At 45.1% G+C, this 22582-nt stretch overlaps 2 protein-coding genes across 2 annotated transcripts; both read left to right on the forward strand.

Moving 5' to 3' along the window:
* The first annotated feature begins 1974 nt into the window (after positions 1–1974).
* On the forward strand, positions 1975–14463 carry atxn7l2a (ataxin 7-like 2a). The gene is given in 11 exon segments (XM_029682744.2): positions 1975–2133; positions 3365–3433; positions 5158–5301; positions 5304–5484; positions 5685–5938; positions 6212–6294; positions 8284–8498; positions 8588–8762; positions 11463–11584; positions 11761–12628; positions 14080–14463. Coding segments are annotated over 11 exon segments (2259 nt in total). The 5' UTR covers positions 1975–2003; the 3' UTR covers positions 14098–14463.
* Positions 14464–15578: 1115 nt separating this feature from the next.
* LOC115142911 (probable transmembrane reductase CYB561D1) lies at positions 15579–22487 on the forward strand. Its single transcript, XM_029682749.2, has 3 exons — positions 15579–16253; positions 18565–18602; positions 19891–22487. The coding sequence occupies exons 1-3, from the start codon at positions 16097–16099 to the stop codon at positions 20389–20391; spliced, it is 696 nt and encodes a 231-aa protein (XP_029538609.1). The 5' UTR covers positions 15579–16096; the 3' UTR covers positions 20392–22487.
* Positions 22488–22582: the final 95 nt, after the last annotated feature.

A 22582-nucleotide genomic window follows, 5' to 3' on the forward strand; every position in this document is an offset into this window, starting at 1 on the left:
TATTGCCGACTCATTTATCCGCCGCCATCACGTTTCAGCATGATGTCGCAAGGATCTGTACACTTCCTTGAACCTAAACATTTGCAAGTTCTTCCATGGCCTGTGAACTCACCAGACATGTCACCCATTGAGCACGTTTGGGATGCTCTGGATTGACGTGTACGACAGCGTGTTCCAGTTCCCGCCAATATCCAGCAACTTCGCACAGCCATTGAAGAGGAGTCAGATACAATCAACAGCCTGATCAACTCTAAACGAAGGAGGTGTGTCGTGCTGCATGAGGCAAATGGTGGACACACCAGATACTGACTGGTTTTCTGATCCACGACCCTACCTTTTTTTTTACCAACAAATGCATATCTGTATTCCCAGTCATGTGAAATCCATAGATTAGGGCCTAATGTATTTATTTCAATTTACTGACTTCTTTATATGAACTGTAACTCAGTAAAATCTTTGAAATCGTTGCATGTTGTGTTTATATTTTTGTTCAGTGTATGTACATCTAAACTTAAGAAAAAGTTGGATAGATGTAAGCAATGTAACTAAATTGCTTTCAGAGGTCAAGGAGGATTTTTGCTTCCACCTATCCGAACCTTCCAGTGTTATAAATGCATCAGAGGGTAGGTTGATAAGGGATTAGGCAGCAGTGGTTGTTTTGTATGTCAGGTTAGGTCAATAGTAATTCTCAATTCCTAGGATGTCCTCCACATTCAGTAAGCCATGCAGATCTGTGGCTGTGAAACTGATCCTTTGGTGTTGACCCATGCACCAACCCCGCCAAAACACCAACCCAGGTTTTCCTGGTCCCAGCCCCAACACCAGCAACAACACTGGACACGGCACCGACCAACCATAACTGCCACCTTCATCCAGCAGCTCAGACCTCACCCCTTCCCTCCCCAACACAAAGACACAAACACACTGTCAACCACTCCACCAGACCAACCATGACTGACTAACTAACAAATTGATGGACTGTGTGGAAATATTGAGACCACAAATATGAATTAATATGCTGTGAACACTACCTAGCAGCAAACCTGCTTACACCAATACCTTGTAATTACAGTCAAATAATGTGAAATACAAACCCATCCCCTCAATGAATTTCATCCATCCATCCATTCATTCTGATTACACTAATTGTACTGTAATATTAAATAAAGAATTTTACTTTCCATCTAGATTACTGTCAAATTCATGTTAACCCCTTTACAGTGAACGTTACAGTGGTTTTCATAGTGGTCTGCTAATGAGGATATTTGTGTGTAGAGCGTGTGTATGAGTAGGTCACAATAGTATTGACTTCCGGGGTTTAACCTCTCAATGGTATTATGGTGTTATGTGTAGGCCAGGTACAGGACAGTACAAGTAAAGAAGGCTCTACTCAAAAGGGGAAGCCAGTGAACAACTCTGAAAAGAAACACGTGTGGTCAAATCCTATTTTTATCCCTCGACCCTTTCCTTAGCACCTATCTTTTGTGTTCACTGATCTGAAAGGACTGGATTTATGTAGGTAATATAGTGATGCCATATTATATATTTTTTCCAGTGCTTTGGGGTCTGTGAAGGGGATAGCATCTGACTGCGTGCTTTCCTCTAGGTGTACCAGTGCCTGGTTATGCAGGAAGATACAGTGTTCCATTGGCAGCATCTGAATGGTCTGAACTTCTGAAGTTGTCTCCTCTGTATCATTTCCTTCACCTGTGCTGATGTGGGAAAACTACCTTGTTCTTTTTTTTGTTTCAGTTTCAAGTTTACTACTGCAGCACAACAGAGATTGAAATAGAAAGGTTTCCCATCTTGTCCACAGCATAAACACTCAACACCCAATAGACAGTCAAATGACCTCCTGCTGTTCGCCAGTTGTTCACTGTAGTTCTCCCCCGCAATGTTTTAGACTCGACTGCTACGTGCGGGAGTTTCGTGAACGCGCACGCAGGGACTTCCCATCGCTGTGGTGAACGCGGAATATGACGTAAGTCACTTGCGGGGCAGTGATGATGGCGGTGTGTGAACGCGCAGTAAAAGTAATGGCTGCTCTGGAACGGCGGGTGCCTAGTCTCGATGATTTTGTGGGCCAAAGCTGGAGCGCTTGGGCTGAGAGAGCCGGTGTGACTGCGTCGGAAGGTAAGGGAGCACCTTTGGAATCGGTATGGTCAGATATCAAATCGATTGGCCATTCTGTTGAGGTTTATTTTCGTGGAAACGGGCGGCAGCCATAACCATGTTACCCAAACAAAGACCCTGCTGGGTCCTAGCGCTTGCTGGATAACATGTTGCTCTCTCCCAGGTCCTAGCGGTCGGCGTCTTCTGAAAAAAAATAAGTGATAATTGTGTCTATTTGATCCTCATTTTGTCTTTTTTATGTACACATACACACACCATGTCCACCAGTTGACAGTATGCTCTCATTACAGCGTCACACGCCCAAATAGAACTGTGGCCCTACACAGCGGAAGGCGGCTGCTTGCATTAGTTGTAGGGATGGTTGGGCGAGCAACTTCTTGCCATAGCAAGCTGGCCGTATTAGCAATGAAGATAATACTGCTAACAGGATGATACAGTCTGATGCTGTTGCCACCATGTACATGCTAGTCTAGATTGTTATTTCAGGGCGAATTTCGAACTCTTCTCGATTCATGTTCTTGGAAGCACTGTGGATTCGAGGCACAATTGTTTTTTTTTCTTAAAGTTTGTTTTGAAGACTATAAGTGTCTAAACAGTTACATTAGTGTATATGCACGCGCATTCATTGTCTGGCACCTCTCAAAGTGCTACTCTACTCTCTCCCTAACTTTCTTATCAACCAACAATTATCTCTAACATAATGAACACGATTCCAACAGTAAACGCATGTATTAGGTCAAAGATCATGCTCATAGCCTAAATCAAGCACAGCAACAGACAGAGGGGCCAAGTTCACCATGCGAAAGGGAGTCACTTATCCAGCTTGCTATTTTTCTTGAAAATGAACATTCATACTGAAAGGGAATTCCCATCTATATATCCTGTATGCATTACAGCTTCAATATTTCTGTGATCTGTTGTGCAAGTTACCAGTTGTGAGACAGGAAGTGACGATCAGAACCTGTCTAGTTAACACCAACAAGGGGATTCATCTTAATAATCTGATATGGAGTAACTTGACTGGCAAAGGTGTGCGTCTTCCGTGTTGCTTTCACTTGACCTACCTTTCAGATCATTGCGGATCAAATGAAGAAGAGGTGATGGAGGAACCACCTTGACTATTGAGATGCGCCCAAAGCCTACTATCCATGCGTTTGTATCCTGTATGCCTTATCCCCTCTGATGAAATTCCCTGACCACTGCACCTCAGTCACAGAGTCTCTGTTTTCAGGCTCTGATGGAGATGACTGCAGCAAGAATGGGAAGAACGCAGCCGAGGCAATGTCTCTTAGGAAGGAAGGTAAGTCTTTATTGGAGTGCATGTTGGTTACATCCTTCATACTCAGGTTTAGATTGACATCGAACCTTACTATCCAGTTCCCCTGGCAACAATGGACACAGCTTCTGCACAGACTGCGTGTCTCCAGATTTGGCTTCTTCTTCCAGTGCTCCCCTGGGTGTCTTGTCTTAAGAGCTGAATGGGGTGTGGGGTTGGGGGGCTGCTCCCTGCTAGGATCTCTCTCGCAACCAGCCTGGCAGTCTGCAGCAGCAGCTGTCTGACAGACATTACCGTGTGTACTTGTCAGACTGCGTGTGTTTCTCAGGGTGACAGACAATGTGATTTGGGTTGTTCCACCTCAAAAACAGACGATTTCGACAGCTACCATCTCATATTGTTCTGAAATCATTTTTTGTTTCAAATAAGATTAATGGAACATACATACTTTTTGTATTTTACCCCCTTTTTCTTCCCAATTTCGTGATATCCAATTGCGATCTTGTCTTAACACTGCAACTCCCCAACGGGCTAAGGAGAGGCAAAGGTCCAGTCATGCGTCCTCCGAAACATGACTCTCCAAACCGCGCTTCTTAACACCTGCCCGCTTAACCCGGAAGCCAGCCGCACCAATGTGTCGGAAGAACACCTGTCACAAGGAGTCGCTAGGACAAGGACATCCCGGCCGGGGTATTTACACAAGATATACTAAGAATATGTACAGCAGTAGATATATTAGTGAGCGATCTCTAGAATCCAGTATATAGATAAATATGCGGTGTGTGTGTATAAACAGTGTAACAAAAATACAATGTACAGTAGGATAAATATTAGAATGAGCTATGGGATACTGGATTTAAATACAGTGTGAAACGTTAAGTGTCTGGTGGTTCAATGTCTCTATAACATGTGACCGCAGCTGGCTTTGAGTGTGTGTACGTTTGTGTGTTTGTGAGTATGAGGTGTGTGTGATGGCTTGTGTTGCTGCCATACCTGGTCCATGTAAGAATGCTTACAGGGTAAGGAAACCAATGTAATTTTGTAATTTGGGTGAACTATCTCTTTTAACAATGGGGGGGGGTCTTTAAAAAATTATCACCTAATAGCAGGAACAGCACCATCAATTGGTCAACCTGGGAAGATGTAGGATGAGACAATAACTTCAATGATTCATTTATTTGAACAGGGAGAAAAAAACAGCACCAAATTCACTGAGAATACATTAAATAGGATGAAGAAACAATATTCCAAGCCGCAGCTCTCTACTACTTGTCAGACTTTGTGAACTGATACTATATATTGGGGTATGGAGGGTTCGTGGTTTACTTTTGGCCACTTTGGATTCATTTTTCAAATCAAATCGGACTCTATGTAAACAGGAAATAAGAGTAACTATCATTATTGAATCCTCCTGACTTACTCATTGTTAGTAGAAAGTTTGGTCCAAATTGGATATTAGCAACTATCATTATTGAATATTTTACGAGTCCTATAAATTAAAGTGGCCAATTTGGGTGCAATCAATTAGCTTAATTGTTCAGAGGTCTAATTATATTTCAAGAAAATAATGTTTCCGGAATGCTAATCTTATTTGTTTCTAACAGTAACCATTTCAGAACAATCTGAGATGGTGGGAGTCATGGCTTGCTGAAATTACATGGAACGACCCATGTGTGTCTATACCCGCTTTCCCGGTATGTGTGATTTCTCACCTGTTTCTCATTTCACTCTCTCCTAACCTCCTTCAGACATGTCAATCTTCGGCCACTACCCGGGCCAAGATGACTTCTACCTGGTGGTGTGTAGCCACTGTGGCCAGGTGGTCAAGCCCCAGGCTTTTGAGAAGCATTGTGAGAGGAGACATGGCCCCCTGAGCAAGCTGTATGCACGCCTCCGCCCCCTCCAGCCCCCCAGCAGCGACCCCGCCACAGCCACTCCCCATCCTCCACTCACGCAACCTCCTCTTCCTCCTGGGAAGGAAGGGGGCAAGGGTCCGGAGCACCACGAGCAGCCCCCCCATCCCCATCCACACCCCCCCAGTTCAGACATACCAAGCCCTCCAAGGATGTAGTACGGTAAGAGGGATGGGATAGATGACGGGGATTAAGAGGGGGGATTGGAGGATAGGTTTAGTGGTCCTATTATTTTTCTTTTTTTAAAAGAGGTGAAAACCATCTTATTGGTACGTTATTGGTAACATTTATTCTGATTTCATTTCCATGTTTTAAACATCTGATCATGTTCTCGCTCTGTTTTTTTGTTGTTGTCCCTTCAGCCACTCCCCTCTAGATAAGAGCCCCCACGGCGGTCACTCTGAGTCGGCTGTGTTTAAGCAGCCTCCACCCCTGGAGTCTCCCCTGAGCTCCCCACTCCCCTCCCTCAGAGACTCACCCTGGCCCCATGGAGACACCCCGCCCGGCCGGCCCTCCAACAGTGAGAGGACACATACCCAGAGGAAGGATGTCACATCGGCCCCTACCCTCCCTGCCCACCTCCGTGGACCAAGACCCTACAACAAAGTGGCCTCCAGTGAGTCGTTATTTCCTTTCATCTTAGTTCATACAAGTTTGGGTCACTGAGATGCAATGTATTTTTTTTAACAGAGATGGGCCTTCCCCTCAATCTGTTTTGTTGGGTGAAGAGCTTGTTAAATAGAATAATGCTAAAATGAAGTGACATCTTCTATTACCAGGCTAGTGATCAGAGAGGAAAGAGCACAGAGCTAGGAAGCTAATTCCGACTGACTCACAGCCGTTGAGTCTGATTGCTATTAAGACACTCTTCTGTTCCTGTCATCTCCAGGGAGAGAGTGTGATCTCGACAAGCACTGCGGAGTACTAGACCCCGAGAGGAAGAAAGTCTGCACTCGTCTCCTGACCTGCAATGTAAGTTTGCACACTCTGCATATGAAATCTCATCTCCCTCCTCTATCCCAGTGTCCTCTCTTCTTGGCCCAGCATTTTCTTCCTTGCCACCTTATAGTATTCCATCCCTCTTCGCGCCCCCTCCCCCCTTTTCTCTCCTCTCTTTTCCTTCCTCTCCCTCTTCCAGCTCGTTCTCCCTCTCCCCCACCTTTTTCCTCTTCTTTCTCCCCCAGCCCTCACACTGTTGCGTATTCCGTAGCCGGGTGACTGAAGCTTTGGGAAAATCACTTCTGTCCTTACTGCTTTTGACCCAATTATGTTCACTCAACAAGAGTCCGTACAGGATGTGAAGTTTGGAGGATTGTGACTTTTCCCATTGTTCACTGCTGTCAGATATCTTGTTCCAACTGATTGATTTGTTTGAGGAACTTATCTACACGCGCTGGCTCCTCTATTGTGGGTCCAACTGGCAAGAGATGAAAATTCTTTCCCAATAGAAAGACGGTCAGTGATATGCCAAGAGTAATAACTTGGGTGTTTTCTTTTATCTGTGATTCGGCGACCATAAGAAATGGGAACTGTCGGACACAGATAAGAGACATGTCTAGGTTATTACTCTCCTGTGTTAATTGGAGGAGCTCCAATGATGGCGGTCTCCTTCAAAACTATGAACCCATAGATGACAATAGTAATTGCTTACATTCATGACGTCACATCAGGCATGTATTACAAACAAAGACACTTTAAATGAAAGGGGTGACATGACGTGTAGGCTTAATTGGGCCCTTTTCGTATGATGAGGATGAGTCATTTCTCTCCATTTTGACACTCTTGGTCCTCCTCATGTCTCTCCTATAGTTTACACTTCAGCTATTCATTGCTATGGCAGCATAGTACATTAGTCGTCTAAATATCATGTTTCGTGATTGCGGTGTTGCCATAGTATTTGAAAGGTTCTCTACATAAAGGAAGGGGTATTTTGTGCAGGGTATTGAAGACATTGTGGTATTAAAAATGTCCCCTTGCCCTAGTGGAGTTACAGTGGTAGAGAAAAACCTTCCTCCTTATCAAAATCTCTGCTCTGACATGACTAGGGAGGTGAAGACGAAGTAGTGGAAACCTTTCACCCACCCCATGTTAGATCGGTTATTACAAGGTCCTCAGGTCTCTCAGCGCGCAGTGGGGTCACGTGTAGGCAGGAGCAGATATGACCCGATTTGATTTATTTTATAAAAAATATAGAAAAATCTTAATTTTCTGTATTTAAAAAAGAAACATAATAATAATTACAGGAAAGGGAAAGAAACTGCTTCCCTGCCTCGCTTCTCGTTCAGACGCCCACACTGGATTTTTCTTAACGTCTAATTGTCTGCTGTACCAGAGCTTATCCTCCCTCTTTACCAAGACTATTTGATAGAGCAATCTTTTGTCATCTGTAGTTATACCTATGTATTTTTAATGAAATCCAGGCTCTTTTTAAATGCTTTCTACATATCTCTCACATTCTGGTTAAGGCTCTACTTCTGATGCTTTTTTTTTCTTTCAAATCACTCCTCTCCTCATAGTTTGTCACTCCTTTCAACAGATTTGCTCAGGCGTATGTTGACTGTATGTGATTCAGGTCATCTCTAGCAGATCCGTTCAAATGCTAATGAATCCCACCTCGTCTCAGACCCATCTGTGGATGTGAGAAGATGGTGATGTGAGAGAACACATTTACCCTAGAATTAGTGAACTAGATTGAAAACGATCGCTACAGACAGTCAGTGGTTATCAGGACTTGGCAGTCATAGGGGCTGGGTGCTATAGTGTTTCCTCCAAAACACAAAGGAAAGTTGGACAGCATCACCCTATATTCACCGCACGAGGACTATTTTTATCATGTCTATTCGCATGGAAAGTATAGGCTTTGAGTCACTTTTGTGTGTAAGAAACTGATGTTTTTAGACAAACGCATAATTGTGTTTAATTGTTTTCTCTCCCTGGTCTGTTTCTTTCTCCTGTCCTTAGATTCACTCCATCCACCAGCGGCGGAAGGTTCCTGGTCGGAGTAAAAACTTTGACCAGCTGGTGGCCGAGCTGAAGACGGGGGCCCGGATCCGTGAGCGGGGGGGTCAGACCCAGGAGGGGAGCGGCTCGGGTCGGTCCCCCAGCCCAGAGGCCCCCGAGGACCCCCCAGAACCCCCCCACTGCAGGAGACCCCTCACCAACAACCCTGCCTTTAGGTAGGGGACTTATGTTATCAGATGTGTTAAAGTAATAGTAAAGGTACTCGTGGTAGATGTGGACAAAATATTAACACGTGTGTGTTCAGTCGGTCCAGGGCGTCTTCAGAAAGCGCTCCAGAGGAGGACAAACCTTGTCAGGAGGAGGGTAGCGCCCCATCACCCCTCACCCAAGGGCGCATCTCAAGCGACGAGAGCGAGGGAGATGGGCCTGAGGAGCCGTACGAATACCCTTCCTCCTCCTGGCACCCCAAACCAGCCGCGGTAAGATTACAGGGTGTCATCAACTACTCCTAGTGGTATTATCAGATGTACACTGGGTGTTATTTTTGTTTTTTTGTACACCTGTTCTGTCCATGACAGACTGACCAGGTGAACGCTATGATCCATTATTGATGTCACTTGTTAAATCCACTTCAATCAGTGTAGATGAAGGGGAGGAGACCGGTTCAAGAAGGATTTTTAAAGCTGCACTATGCAGAAATCACTCTGCCATTTCCCGATTGCTAAAATTCTAATAGTTCTCTTCATTTCAGTTTGTGACAAAACAGGCAGGTATAGTCTAGAGCAGTGTTTCCCAAATTAGGTCCTGCCCCTCCCTAACCCCCAATAACCAGCTCATCATCAAGCTTTGATTATTTGAATCAGCTGTGTAGGGCTAGGGCAAAAAAACTAAACATGCACCCCGAGGGGGGTCCTGGTGTGGTGAATCATTGCAATGTCTACACCTCTGTGGAATACATTTTCATAACCAAAAATATAGTATTTTCAGCTGTTTGAAGCTGGTGTACAAATCTGAACGTAAAAGACGCCAAAACGAAACAACAGGAAACGTAGAAATTGCGCAAATAAAACCGATCTACTGCTTCTTAGACTGCTTTCAATGAGACTGACGGAGACAAAAGATTTGAAGTCCCTTTGAACAAGGTATGGTAGTAGGTGCCAAGTGCACCAGTTTGAGTCTGTTAAGAACTGCGACGCTGCTGGGTTTGTTACGCTTAACAGTTCCCCGTGTGTATCAAGAATGGTCCTTTACATTTACATTTTTTACATTTAAGTCATTTAGCAGACGCTCTTATCCAGAGCGACTTACAAATTGGTGCATTCACCTTATGACATCCAGTGGAACAGCCACTTTACAATAGTGCATCTAAATATTTTAAGGGGGGGTGAGAAGGATTACTTTATCCTATCCTAGGTATTCCTTAGAGGTGGGGTTTCAGGTGTCTCCGGAGGGTGGTGATTGACTCCGCTGTCCTGGCGTCGTGAGGGAGTTTGTTCCACCATTGGGGGGCCAGAGCAGCGAACAGTTTTGACTGGGCTGAGCGGGAACTGTACTTCCTCAGTGGTAGGGAGGCGAGCAGGCCAGAGGTGGATGAACGCAGTGCCCTTGTTTGGGTGTAGGGCCTGATCAGAGCCTGGAGGTACTGTTCCCCTCACAGCTCCGTAGGCAAGCACCATGGTCTTGTAGCGGATGCGAGCTTCAACTGGAAGCCAGTGGAGAGAGCGGAGGAGCGGGGTGACGTGAGAGAACTTGGGAAGGTTGAACACCAGACGGGCTGCGCCGTTCTGGATGAGTTGTAGGGGTTTAATGGCACAGGCAGGGAGCCCAGCCAACAGCGAGTTGCAGTAATCCAGACGGGAGATGACAAGTGCCTGGATTAGGACCTGCGCCGCTTCCTGTGTGAGGCAGGGTCGTACTCTGCGGATGTTGTAGAGCATGAACCTACAGGAACGGGCCACCGCCTTGATGTTATTTGAGAACGACAGGGTGTTGTCCAGGATCACGCCAAGGTTCTTAGCGCTCTGGGAGGAGGACACAATGGAGTTGTCAACCGTGATGGCGAGATCATGGAACGGGCAGTCCTTCCCGGGAGGAAGAGCAGCTCCGTCTTGCCGAGGTTCAGCTTGAGGTGGTGATCCGTCATCCACACTGATATGTCTGCCAGACATGCAGAGATGCGATTCGCCACCTGGTCATCAGAAGGGGGAAAGGAGAAGATTAATTGTGTGTCGTCTGCATAGCAATGATAGGAGAGACCATGTGAGGTTATGACAGAGCCAAGTGACTTGGTGTATAGCGAGAATAGGAGAGGGCCTAGAACAGAGCCCTGGGGGACACCAGTGGTGAGAGCACGTGGTGAGGAGACAGATTCTCGCCACGCCACCTGGTAGGAGCGACCTGTCAGGTAGGACGCAATCCAAGCGAGGGCCGCGCCGGAGAGGGTGGAGAGGAGGATCTGATGGTTCACAGTATCGAAGGCAGCCGATAGGTCTAGAAGGATGAGAGCAGAGGAGAGAGAGTTAGCTTTAGCAGTGCGGAGCGCCTCCGTGATACAGAGAAGAGCAGTCTCAGTTGAATGACTAGTCTTGAAACCTGACTGATTTGGATCAAGAAGGTCATTCTGAGAGAGATAGCGGGAGAGCTGGCCAAGGACGGCACGTTCAAGAGTTTTGGAGAGAAAAGAAAGAAGGGATACTGGTCTGTAGTTGTTGACATCGGAGGGATCGAGTGTAGGTTTTTTCAGAAGGGGTGCAACTCTCGCTCTCTTGAAGACAGAAGGGACGTAGCCAGCGGTCAGGGATGAGTTGATGAGCGAGGTGAGGTAAGGGAGAAGGTCTCCGGAAATGGTCTGGAGAAGAGGGGAGGGGATAGGGTCAAGCGGGCACCCAAAGGACATCCCAGCCAACTTGACACAACTGTGGGAAACATTGGAGTCAACATGGGCCAGCATCCATGTGGAACGCTTTCGACACCTTGTAGAGTCCATACCCCGACGAATTGTGGCTGTTCTGAGGACAAAAGAGGGTGCAATGCAATGGGTGTTCCTAATGTTTGGTATACTCAGTGTATATCACTGGAGTATGGTGACCTTTTCACAGCTGTAAAATACAGAGATGTTGCCAGCACTGACTGTATTAACAGTCCCCTAACCCACCATGTGTTCTGTCTCCTCTCCCTAGGTGTGCTCGTTTGGCAGTCATGAGATGGGTCGTGGTGTGTACACCTTTGACCGACGGCTCCACCACCTGCGGTCAGCACTCAACGCCATGGTGGAGCAGCACATCAGCTCCCACCTCTGGAAGTAAGATTCTTTGTGATGTGTGGCCCTGTGGTAACTTAACAAGGTTTACTGGTGCAGAGGTTTGTCATAAGAGCTACATAGTGCTGTTCGAGCACCATTTTCCTGATTGTTTCCCCTCTGGACAAAGTGTTGCATTGTAGTTTTCTCTCTATCTAATTGAGGTATTTTCTCTGCAGGAAAATACCTCAAGCTTCAGACCTCCAGTCCCAAAGTCCCTCTGCAAAGAACAACCCCTCTTCCTCCTCCTCGTCCTCCTCTTCCTCCCTGCATTCTAAAGTCAGGACAGGAAGCCACAGCACCCCTTCTCTCAGGCCCCCCTCTTCTTCCTCCCACGGACCAGGAAGGGAGACACGCCTACAAATCCCCTCCCACTCCACAGCCATTAACCAATCAGCAAACTCCAGTGCTAGTGGCAGCCAAATTGTAGCCCCGGCGCCCCCTCCTGTCCGTCAGACAGGCCCAGGGCGGCCACCAGGGCCCAGAAGGCCCAAGAACCCAGTAGGGCGACCCAGCAAGCAGCAGCTGAGACTCAGAGAGGAGGCTGCTGCTGCCGCAGCCCTCCGTAAGCGCAAAGCCCCGTCACAGGAGGGTGAGCACTGCGGCCCAGACAGGAACTCTATCATCCTCCAGGACCGGGGACGGCCCCCCTCCACTTCCTCTAAGACCACCCCGCCCACTCCTCACAGCCAGACCAATGGTACTCTCTCCCCCAGCAGCAAACCCCGCCCCCAGCCATCCCCCTCGGAGCCCCATTCGCCAGCGGCAGCCTGGGCGTTTAAACGGACACATCCAACCTCTGGACACTCTTCCTCCCCACCCGACCCTCACAGCCGAGGTGGGGACTCAGGACTACACGGGAGGGGGGCGGCAGGGTACGAGCACAGGGGGCTGGGGAAGAAACGCAAGGGGGGCAGCAGTGAACCCTCGCCCCCCTCTAAACTGCACCGCCTTCCCTCCTCCCCTCGCTCCAATTTCTACCCCTGGAAGGACAGTAAGGGGGGGGTGCTGCCTGGTGGGTTGGAGAAGAAAATGGGCACACAGAAGGTGGGTTACTACTTAAGATTATATTAGGAATACGTTATGTGCATTCAGGGAAGTATTCAAACCCTTCACTTTTTCTACATTTTGTTACATTACAGCCTTATTCTAAAATTGATTATATATATATATATTTTTTTTTACCTCAATCTCCACACTACCCCATAATGACAAAGTAAAAACATAATGACAAAAAAAAAAAGAAATCACATTTGTATAAGTATTAAAATCAAATTGTATTTGTCACATGCCCCGAATACAACAATTGTAGAGCTTACAGTGAAAGGCTTACTTACAAGCCCTTAACCAACAATGCTGCTAAGAAAAATACCTTAAAGAACTGAAATAAAAGTAACAAATAATTAAAGAGCAGCAGTAAAATTACAAGAGCAAGGCTATATACAGGGGGTACCGGTTAATCGAAGTAATATGTACATGTAGGTACAGACCCTTTACTCAGTACTTTGTTGAAGCACCTTTGGCAGCGATTACAGCAGCGATTCTTCTTGGGTGTTATGCTACAAGCTTGGCACACCTGTATTTGGGGAGTTTCTCCCATTTCGTCTTCACAGATCCTCTCAAGCTCTGTCAGGTTGGATGGGGAGCGCCACTGCACAGCTATTTTCTGGTCTCTCCACAGAGATATTAGATTGGGTTCAAGTCCGGGCTCTGGCTGGGCCACTCAAGGACATTCCTAGACTTGTCCCGAAGCCACTCATGCATTGAGGAGCTCTGTCTGAGAGACCATCGTGTTCCTGGTCACCTCCCTGAGCAAGGCCCTTCTCCCAGGATTGCTCAGATTGGCTGTGCGTCCAGCTCTCGGAAGAGTCTTGGTGGTTCCAAACATCTGCCATTTAAGAATGATGGATGCCACTGTGTTCTTGGGGACCTTCAATGCTACAAAAATGTTTTGGTACCCTTCCCCAGATCTTTGCCTCGACACAATCCTGTCTCGGACGTATATGGACAATTCCTTCTAACTCATGGCTTGGTTTTTGCTCTGACATGAACTGTCACCTATGGGATGTTATATAGACCGGTTTGTGCCTTTCCAAATCATGTCCAAATAATTGAATTTACCACAGGTGGACTCCACTCAAGTTGTAGAAACATCTCAAGGATGATCAATAGAAACTGGATGCACCTGAGCTAAATTTTGAGTCTAAGCAAAGGTTCTGAATACTTGTGTAATTAAGGTATTAATGTTATTTTTATACATTTGCTAAAATTTCTAAACCTGTTTTTGCTTTGTCATTATTGGGTGTTGTGTGTAGATTGATCAGGAAACAAATTATTTAATCAATTTTAGAGTAAGGTTGTAACGTAACAAAATGTGTCAAGGGGTCTGAATACTTTCCAGGTGCACTGTTTGGTACAAATGATATTAAATTTGTTGTCCAGAGTATTTGTGACTATAAAGCAGCCATTTGACTGTGGTCTTCCTCCTTTCTCCACAGCCAAAACTGCACCATTAAGAGTGCTTGCCTTACAAGCCACTATGAGGGAGACATCACAGGACTTGAGATGTGTGTGTGACTGGATGTTCAAGCCAATGTCGATGTATGCAGGTGCATATGTCTATTGAAACCTATATGGGAATGAGTATACAGGTGTATGTGGGAGAGAGAGTGCTTAAGACCAATACAGTACGAGCTACGTGTTGTTCAGTTCCTGAGTCGGATGTGCGTGTGTGTGTATCTTTGTGAGTTTGCAGATGTTGGTGAGTGTGTGCAGGACAAAAGGGACACGTGAATTTCTGTGTGTGAATTTATAAATACCTCAATACCTTCTGGTTATGCTGCTAAATTAATATGTTGGTTTATAAAAATGGTTTAAAAATATCCTTTACACTTGAAGTTGTGGCTTTTCTTTTGAGGCTGGTATAGGAAGAAGGGGTCACCAGATATAATTTTTTGCAGCCTTGACATACCAGATCATATACAACCGTGTTAGTCTGAGAAATGATCTCACTGTATTGTCTAATTACTGTTGTATGATGCCAGTATAGACATAACAGTAGCCTTCACACCTTTGCATCAAGGTGGGAGAGAGGGAGCGCTGAGTTAGCCAATTATTGCTCAAAGGACTGCATTCCATGACGCCATGTTCATGAAATTGGAGCAACTCTTAAAAAAAAACAACTGGAGTAAGAAGTGTTTTGTACAGGGGTTGGATAGAAAAATGTAATGTATTATGAAGGCTATTCATGCGTGTGTCAAATTAGTGCAATATGAGCTCTTGATTCCCTAGCGCCCGTTCCTCGTTGGATAGCAGCTCGTGCTGCTGGGGATATCGCCATTAGATGACTCACTGATTTGACAGCTGACTGGCTCCTCTGTCAGTGACGTTGCTGTTTTTTTCCCCCGAAGCCTCTCTAAAATGGGGGGGTTCGATTAATCTCGCCCGTGTAGTCGTGTTTGCACCGTCTGAAAATTCGCATTCCATCTAGAACCGGGCCTCCCGGACGTGAGCTAGGTGCCCCGCGCTGTCAGACTGCTCAAAACAAAAGTGAAATAATTTAGCGGGGCGGCAGGTAGCCTAGTGGTTAGAGCGTTCGGCTTGTAACCGAAATGTTGCAAGATCGATTCCCTGAGTTGACAATGTCGTTCTGCCCCTGAACAAGGCAGGGCCGTCATTGAAAATAAGAATTTGTTCTTCAAATCTAATATATTTATATTCGTACATCAGCTGATATCTTAACTGACTTGCCTAGTTAAGTAAAGGTAAAAAAAAAAAAGCACGTGTCGTAACATTCTGTGTTTTCCTATGCTGAAGTGATAGTTTTCATTGTGAAGACTAAAACATTTATTTTATGGAAAATATATATATTTCTGGCCTATGACCGAGCGGCGCTACTGTTCGTCTGTGAGGGCGCTCCTCCCTCACCCTCTTCACATGATTCAACCCGCGCAAGTGTAAAATAACTCCCCCATGTCTCATCCACCAAGAGATTCTATCCAGGAAGTGAAATTGGAGAACCCACCTGATCGACTTGAACCAGTGGTAGTAGGCCTACAGTAAATATTCCAGGTGCGCTGGACAAAAAGTATCAGCTGGTCATTATCTGCGGGATGTTTTGGAACGAAACCTGCCGGCCTGGAATTTGATTTAGTCTACGTAGGTGCGTAACAGTAAAATGCTGCCGTTTTATAATCTCTGTAACAGGAGGGGATTTACTAGCTACAGACTAATCCGTTGAGACCGCACATCCATCGTTTCGTTTTCCTGTGATGTGTTGGTCAACATAGTTTGTGATACGTTTATGAATGTGATGCAATTTGATACATCCTTGCTGCGCTAGAGTCCCGAGCGCGGTCAGGGATAGACTGGCGCCAACGGTTCAAGAACATTAACTGGCCCGATTTATATCCAACTGATCTCCATGTATCTGCCACGACGCTCAGCGAACACATACCATCGGTTTATCATTGTACAGTTAGCCCGCACGCTCTCCATTTAGCCGGCCGCGGAGAGATGCGCGCAGATGTGGAGTACAGCCCGGTCGGCGAAGGGCTGGGGATGAGCGAGTTCTGGCTATATGTGTGGATGCGAAGGGTCGCAGTGATCGCTGCGCATGTCATAGCTGTGGGTCTCACTGTACTGATTTCAGTACTATCCCGCCCGGGAACAAGTAAGTTGCCTTCATCTTGTTGACCTGTAAACTATTGACAATGATTTTGGCAATGAGTCCCTTTATCTACTTCCCCAGAGTCAGATGAACTCCTGAATATTATTTTTCATGTCTCTGTAACCAGGTTTTCATTCAACCTTTTTATGCGAGTAAAGTAGCCTACTGTCGGATAAAAAAATGTCACGACGGGCCTGATAGAAACAGTACATTTCTAAGACACAATTCAAAATGTCGACAAAAAATACGCTAGACAAGGTGGGATCTTTTTGTGTGTGTAAAATTAATTATGCGAGAAATGGCGGTGGAAACGCTTTTATGCACAAATATTGCTATAATAATCATCATATTGAAGTAACTTGGAGTCACGCGATGACGTGTGGTCCCCCCACTGACTTGAAAATATAAAAAAATTTAGGCCAGGGTTCCCAAACTTTTTCGCTCAGCCTCCCCTTCCAAAATTGGGGAACGTCCCCTGCACAATCCAATTGTATTTCTATGGGCACAAGCACTGTTCACACCCCTCTTGTTGGCGGAGAGAACAATTAGCAGGTTTAAAGCTTATTTCCTGCAATTCTACACATATTTGTCATGGGGTGCAGATATTATTTTGCGGTTTTAAAGCAGATTTTGCACGTCTATACATTTTGCTATGTCCAATGTGTATTCATGTGATATGAGTGACTCGAACATTTCTACAAAATCTTTGGACTAAAAAGAACCAAGCTAAAACACGTTATCTGACATGGACTAGTTCATCTCAACATTTCTGAGCAGTTATAAATAGCTCTACGGTATGCAATGACTTACATGACAAGAGGCAAACCGATGACACACTACCCAATTTCGAAATTGCACCTTTTGCATTCTGCTACTCCAACTTTTAAGAGTAAATTTAAAGTCTGACTGAGTTGCCCCCCCCCCCTCCCGAAAAAAAACTAATTGTACAGATGAAATCAATTATGATGAACTTCACAGGGTGGTGAAAGTGCAATGTGATGAGCTTGATGCTCCTTTCCAATAAATATTGAGGGTATTTATTCAGGTAACATGATTGATGTTCGGTTTGTCTGCCGTTTGACAAATACAAATAATCTCGCTCTTTTGTCTATAATAATCTCATGTAGGCCAGTGGTTTTGTTGCCAAAGTACAATCAGGATGTTTTTTTATGCTATATTGATAGTACATGTACCAATTCTATGACAAGGAAACAACAGTCCCACCTTTCCCAATGTCAGTAATTCAATTTTGCCCATATTCTTGAAGAATGTTAAACTCACTGGTTTGAGACCACAAAAATCTGCCAAATCCACTAAACAGCGCTGTTAATTACACTACATTGAAAATACTGTGACAGAAGAAAAAGTTCAGATGTTAAATTATGATTAAATATGGGTTCATTATCATTTCTACACACTTTATACCTAGTTGTAGTCATTTAAATTCAAACGGGAGCATTTTTCATTAAAGAAAATACTACTTTTTTACTCAGACACTCATGGCCCATTCAAAACCCACCAGTTGAGAATCGCTGATGTAGGCTATACCTGTATCTGCGACATGTTGGCTAGAGTACACATGCCAATATCAGAATGGGCACATTAGCTATATAATGCAACATTTTTGGTGACAAAACCATCAGTAGAGTTGAAAATGCGACGTAAACCCATTTAACTTGTATTTACAATTCGGTACATGGGGACTGCAAAGTTATTGTGAAATGCTCTTTATCATCACCCACAGCATTTTATCCACAACAAGTCAATATGATGGAAACACATCTCTGGTGGGAAAATGTGCATATTGTTTTCATACAGATCTTTGAGGATTGCATGAAAATCTGTCGCCAATCGGATGGAAACCTAGCTTCTCTCCAGTATGAAGGAGGTTGGAGGTAGTTTTGCGAGCCATTGCTAACTAGCGTTAGCGCAATGACTGGAAGTGATAACCATAGATTTACAGTCATTGCACTACCGCTGGTTTGCATTGTCTCGCTTCATACTGGACACAGAGACATAAAATGGTATCTGACTGGGGAAGTAGATAAAGAGCCTCATTGCCTAAATCCTGAAGTATACTTTTAAGCACAAAACCTGCAGGCCTGGGGAACTGGTGGGTGCAAGGTTTTGTTCCAGACCAGCACCTAAGCACCGCAAGCATTGACCAAGTATCAGTTGATCAATTATCAGGTGTCTAATACTGGGCTAGAGCAGAAACCAGCACTGATCCCAAGGACTTGATGACTGCATTAGTAACTTTCAATTGGAATGTTTTGTCCAGTGTGGACAATCACACAATGTGTCTGTGTTTCAGGTCTATTTTCCTGGCATCCTGTGTGTATGTCTATCGCAGTAAGTTATCCTGATAACATGACACACACACCACAAAATACCATAATATACACAGAACAAAAATATATAAGCAACATGCAAAGTGTTGGTCCCAGTATTTTTCCATACTTGCAAAAAGCTTATTTCTCTTAAATTTTTAAATCCCTGTTAACATTTCTCCTTTGCCAAGATAATCCATCCACCTGACAGGTGTGTCATATAAAGGATCTTATTAAACACCATGATCATGACACAGGCACACCTTGTGCTGGGGACAATAAAAGGCCACTCTAAAATGTGCATTTTTGTCACACAACACAATGCTACAGATATCTCAAGTTGGCATGCTGATTGCAGGAATGTCCACCAGAGCTGTTGCCAGAGAATTGAATGTTAATTTATCTACCATAAGCCACCTCCAACGTAGTTTTAGAGAATTTGGCAGTACATCCAACTGCCCTCACAACCATAGACCACATGTATGGCGTCGCGTGGGGGAGCGGTTTGCCGACACAATTGCATTTTATCGATGGCAATTTGAATGCACAAAAATACCATGACGAGATACTGAGGCCCAATTATATTTAAGGTATCTGTGACCAACAGCTGCATATCTGTATTCCCAGTCATGTGAAATCCATAGATTAGGGCCTAATGCATTTATTTCCTCATATGAACTGTAACTCAGTAAAATCAATGAACATGTTGCGTTTATAGTTTTGTTCAGTATACTTCTAGTCTTAGGTAAGGTACTGTCACATGCGAGAGATTAAGCTCTACAACCATCTTACCTCTTGCACTACATGTGGGCCCTGCCTTGCCTGCGGCACGCTGCCGGAAAAGGAGAAGCTGCAAATAAATTATACATCCACCCCTCTCTTTCTCTCGCCTCTCCCCCTCTGTTTCTTTAATAATGGATCGAAGTGTGGAACAGAGATGTGACAGGCAGGTAGCCCTGGGCTGATGACGTAACCAGGTAACTTGACCCAGAGGACTGACTGACTGGAGGAATGTTATAGAGCCGTCTCCAAAAACAGCTTAGAGGTCCTTTGTTGTTGTTTAGTGGGACAATGCTGAGTATAGGTTGCAGATGAGATGCACTGTGTACTGGGCAGAACTGATGCAGCTTTCTAAGTCGGCGCAGAAACATTATTTCCCCCACCACAAGAGATTCCTTCTTTCGCCCCCCCCACCACCCACCCATATTGTGTCTCTGCATTAAAGTCTCTGTCTTTGCATTATCCTCAGACAGTGTAAACCCTCTGATTGTCCTCTGATGGTCTTCCACCTCTCCTCTTGCGTCTATCAGTACATCCTGTGCCTGACCGAGGGGATCCTCCTCTTCTCTCCCGAGGGGACTCCGTTCTGCTTCAAGGCACGGAAGGGTAAAGTCCGTCTGCACTGGTTCATCCAGGCCCTGGTCATATTGGCTGCAGCCACCGGAGTTGGATTCATGGTTGCCAGCAAGAACGTGTCAGAGCGCCCCCACCTGGCCACCTGGCACAGCCTGCTGGGGGTGGGCACCCTGGCTGCCACCGTCCTCCAGGCCGCCTGCGGTATCTGCCTCCTCTTCCCTAAGCTGCTCAAGCTGTCGCCTCCACGGCTCAAGCTCTACCACGCCACCTGTGGCCTCGTGGTGTACCTGCTGGCGACTGTGACCGTGGTGTCGGCCATGTTTTCTGACTGGTTCCAGGCCACGGTGAAGGGGGTGGTGTGGTACGCCTTCCTGCTGCTGCCGCTGTTCCCAGCCCTGGTGATCATGAACCAAATCACTAACGCCTACCTGCCACGCAAGAAGATCACCACCTGAGACTAAGTTGTAGGTTTTCACAGTACAGTAGATTATAGATCAGTGTCTCCCAAACCTCTCATGAGTACCCCCAGCCAGTCCACGTATTTGATGTATTCGACAACTAGCACAGCTGATTTAACTAACGAGGGGCTTGATTTATTAGGTGATAATTTCAATCAGCTGTGTTAGTTCTGGAAACCGTCAAATAAGTCGGATGTCTGTGGGTACTCATGAGAGGTTGGGGAAACTGCTATATATACAGATATACGTATCTTGAAAGACTACCACCAGGAACTCAGTCTTACACAAATACAAACATATACAAAGTACTAGTGACGGGAGTTAGTTGCATACACACACACATCTAAAAGAAGACCTGGGTGTGACCGTTGAATCCTGATAAACATGTATGGGACCTGCCCTGAAAGGCTACTGAAAGCTGACCTCTGCTGGGACAGAGTGGATGTAACCCTGAAGTCGTCTCCATTCTGTCATCTGTTTCTCCAGAGGCTACTCTGCAAATTTTATCCAGCGAACAGTATCTCAGACTTATTGTATCTGGATGATTTAAGGCAGGGCTGGCCAACCCTGTTCCTGGAGAGCTACAGTCCTGTAGGTGTTCACTCCAACCCTAATCTAGCGCACCTGATTCTAATAATTAGCTGGTTGATAAGCTGAATCCAGTTGGTTACAACTGGGGCTGGAGTGAACTTATAGGAGGGTAGCTCTCCAGGAACAGGGTTGGACAGCCCTGGTTTAAGGGAATACAGTACCATTGTGTATCAACCTGAGTGTGGTTGTGAGCAGAGCAGCTATGTGAGTGTGTTTTACCAACCCTTTATACGTTTTGTTTTGTGATTCTTTTGTCTTCAGTCAGCCTATATGTTACTGTACATTAGCCATTAACGACACATTTTAAAAAGGCTTTTTTTTTTACCAGTGTTTGATGTCTTGTCCGGAGAAGTGTGTGTGTGTGTCATTGTCACTGGAAAATATGAGCTTTCTCTAAATGAAGGTATTCGCTAGAAATCCCTGGCGCACAAAGGCCTATTGGATGTACCAGCACGATGCCTAAACTTCTCCCAGTCTTATTCAGTAGGTAAAAACACTTGAAAGAAATTGTGACCAAATACCAGCATGTTGTTGGGCCATTTTTATACTTGATAAAGGGCAAATAAGTCAAACAAAAAGGGAATAATATAGTAAGAGACCATAAAGATTTTTTTTATCTATTAAGTCTTCATATGTATTGCCTGCTGTGGCAGCCACAGGAGTAAGGGAGTTGTTTCCTAATTTTGTTTTCAGAGCATACCTAGAACTCTGTATTTCCTGCTATGCTATAGGTCAAGTTTACCAGCAGCAGCTAAAGTAACTTGGTGTCGGACTAATAAAATGGCCTTTGGTGCCCATGTTGTAAAACACAGTTCCTTGAACTACTCAAATCTCTTCTCTGCTTCACTTGCTTGTAAAACCAATCCAACGCCCTCCTGTTTTAATAACATCTCATTTTAACTAATGCAAGGTTGTGTTTACTGACTACAATGAGGGTCTGAATTCAGTTTCTAAGGTGGTCTTTTTAGTGTGACTATATGCTCTAATAGTTGTCGTTTGAGTTCCGGGAATTGGGCGAATGGACTCGCACTGTGTACTTGCAGTTGGAAAATTTCGCCTAGTTTTCACTTCTGCGCACCTATGAACATGTGTTGAGAAGTTGATTTCTTCATTGTTTGTTACGAGCACCTAATAAATGTAACCTATCCTACTAAGGGCTATGACCTTCAAACTCTGTGCTCATTAGAGTAAGAAGTGGCCCCTAACCACTGATACAGGAGAAAATATTTTCTCATCCCCCTATAGGTTAGCATTGATATGGGGTGTAGGGAAATCTGATCCTAGATCTGTGTTTGAGGCAACTTCTACCTTGTGTGTTCATTGGATGAGCTGAGTATTTTATTAGTGGTCAGTAATCTAGGATTGTTTTAAAGAGGAACATGCAAGAGATTGTAACTCCTAACAATGTTATTTCCCATTTTATGCTTACTGGACATGACCCAGAACTGTAAAGTTGCAGTGAACCTGCTGATGTGTTGTCTAAATAAAAACCTTGAATCCCATGATTTGTTTGTGAGGAATCATTATACTGTAGGTAAAGATTATGGATTCTAAAAAGACACCAATCCTGAGGTTAGAGGTTACACTTCGTTGCTTA

The sequence above is a fragment of the Oncorhynchus nerka genome, linkage group LG15 (genome assembly GCF_034236695.1).
Source record: "Oncorhynchus nerka isolate Pitt River linkage group LG15, Oner_Uvic_2.0, whole genome shotgun sequence".
Lineage (NCBI taxonomy): Eukaryota > Metazoa > Chordata > Actinopteri > Salmoniformes > Salmonidae > Oncorhynchus > Oncorhynchus nerka.

Excerpts from the sequence above, each read along its gene's own strand:
- LOC115142911 (XM_029682749.2), top strand. The coding sequence starts at position 16,097 with ATGCGCGCAGATGTGGAGTACAGCCCGGTCGGCGAAGGGCTGGGGATG. Across the intron at positions 16,254-18,564 it reads ACTATCCCGCCCGGGAACAA|GTCTATTTTCCTGGCATCCT; the intron begins GTAAGTTGCCTT and ends TCTGTGTTTCAG. Across the intron at positions 18,603-19,890 it reads CTGTGTGTATGTCTATCGCA|TACATCCTGTGCCTGACCGA; the intron begins GTAAGTTATCCT and ends TGCGTCTATCAG.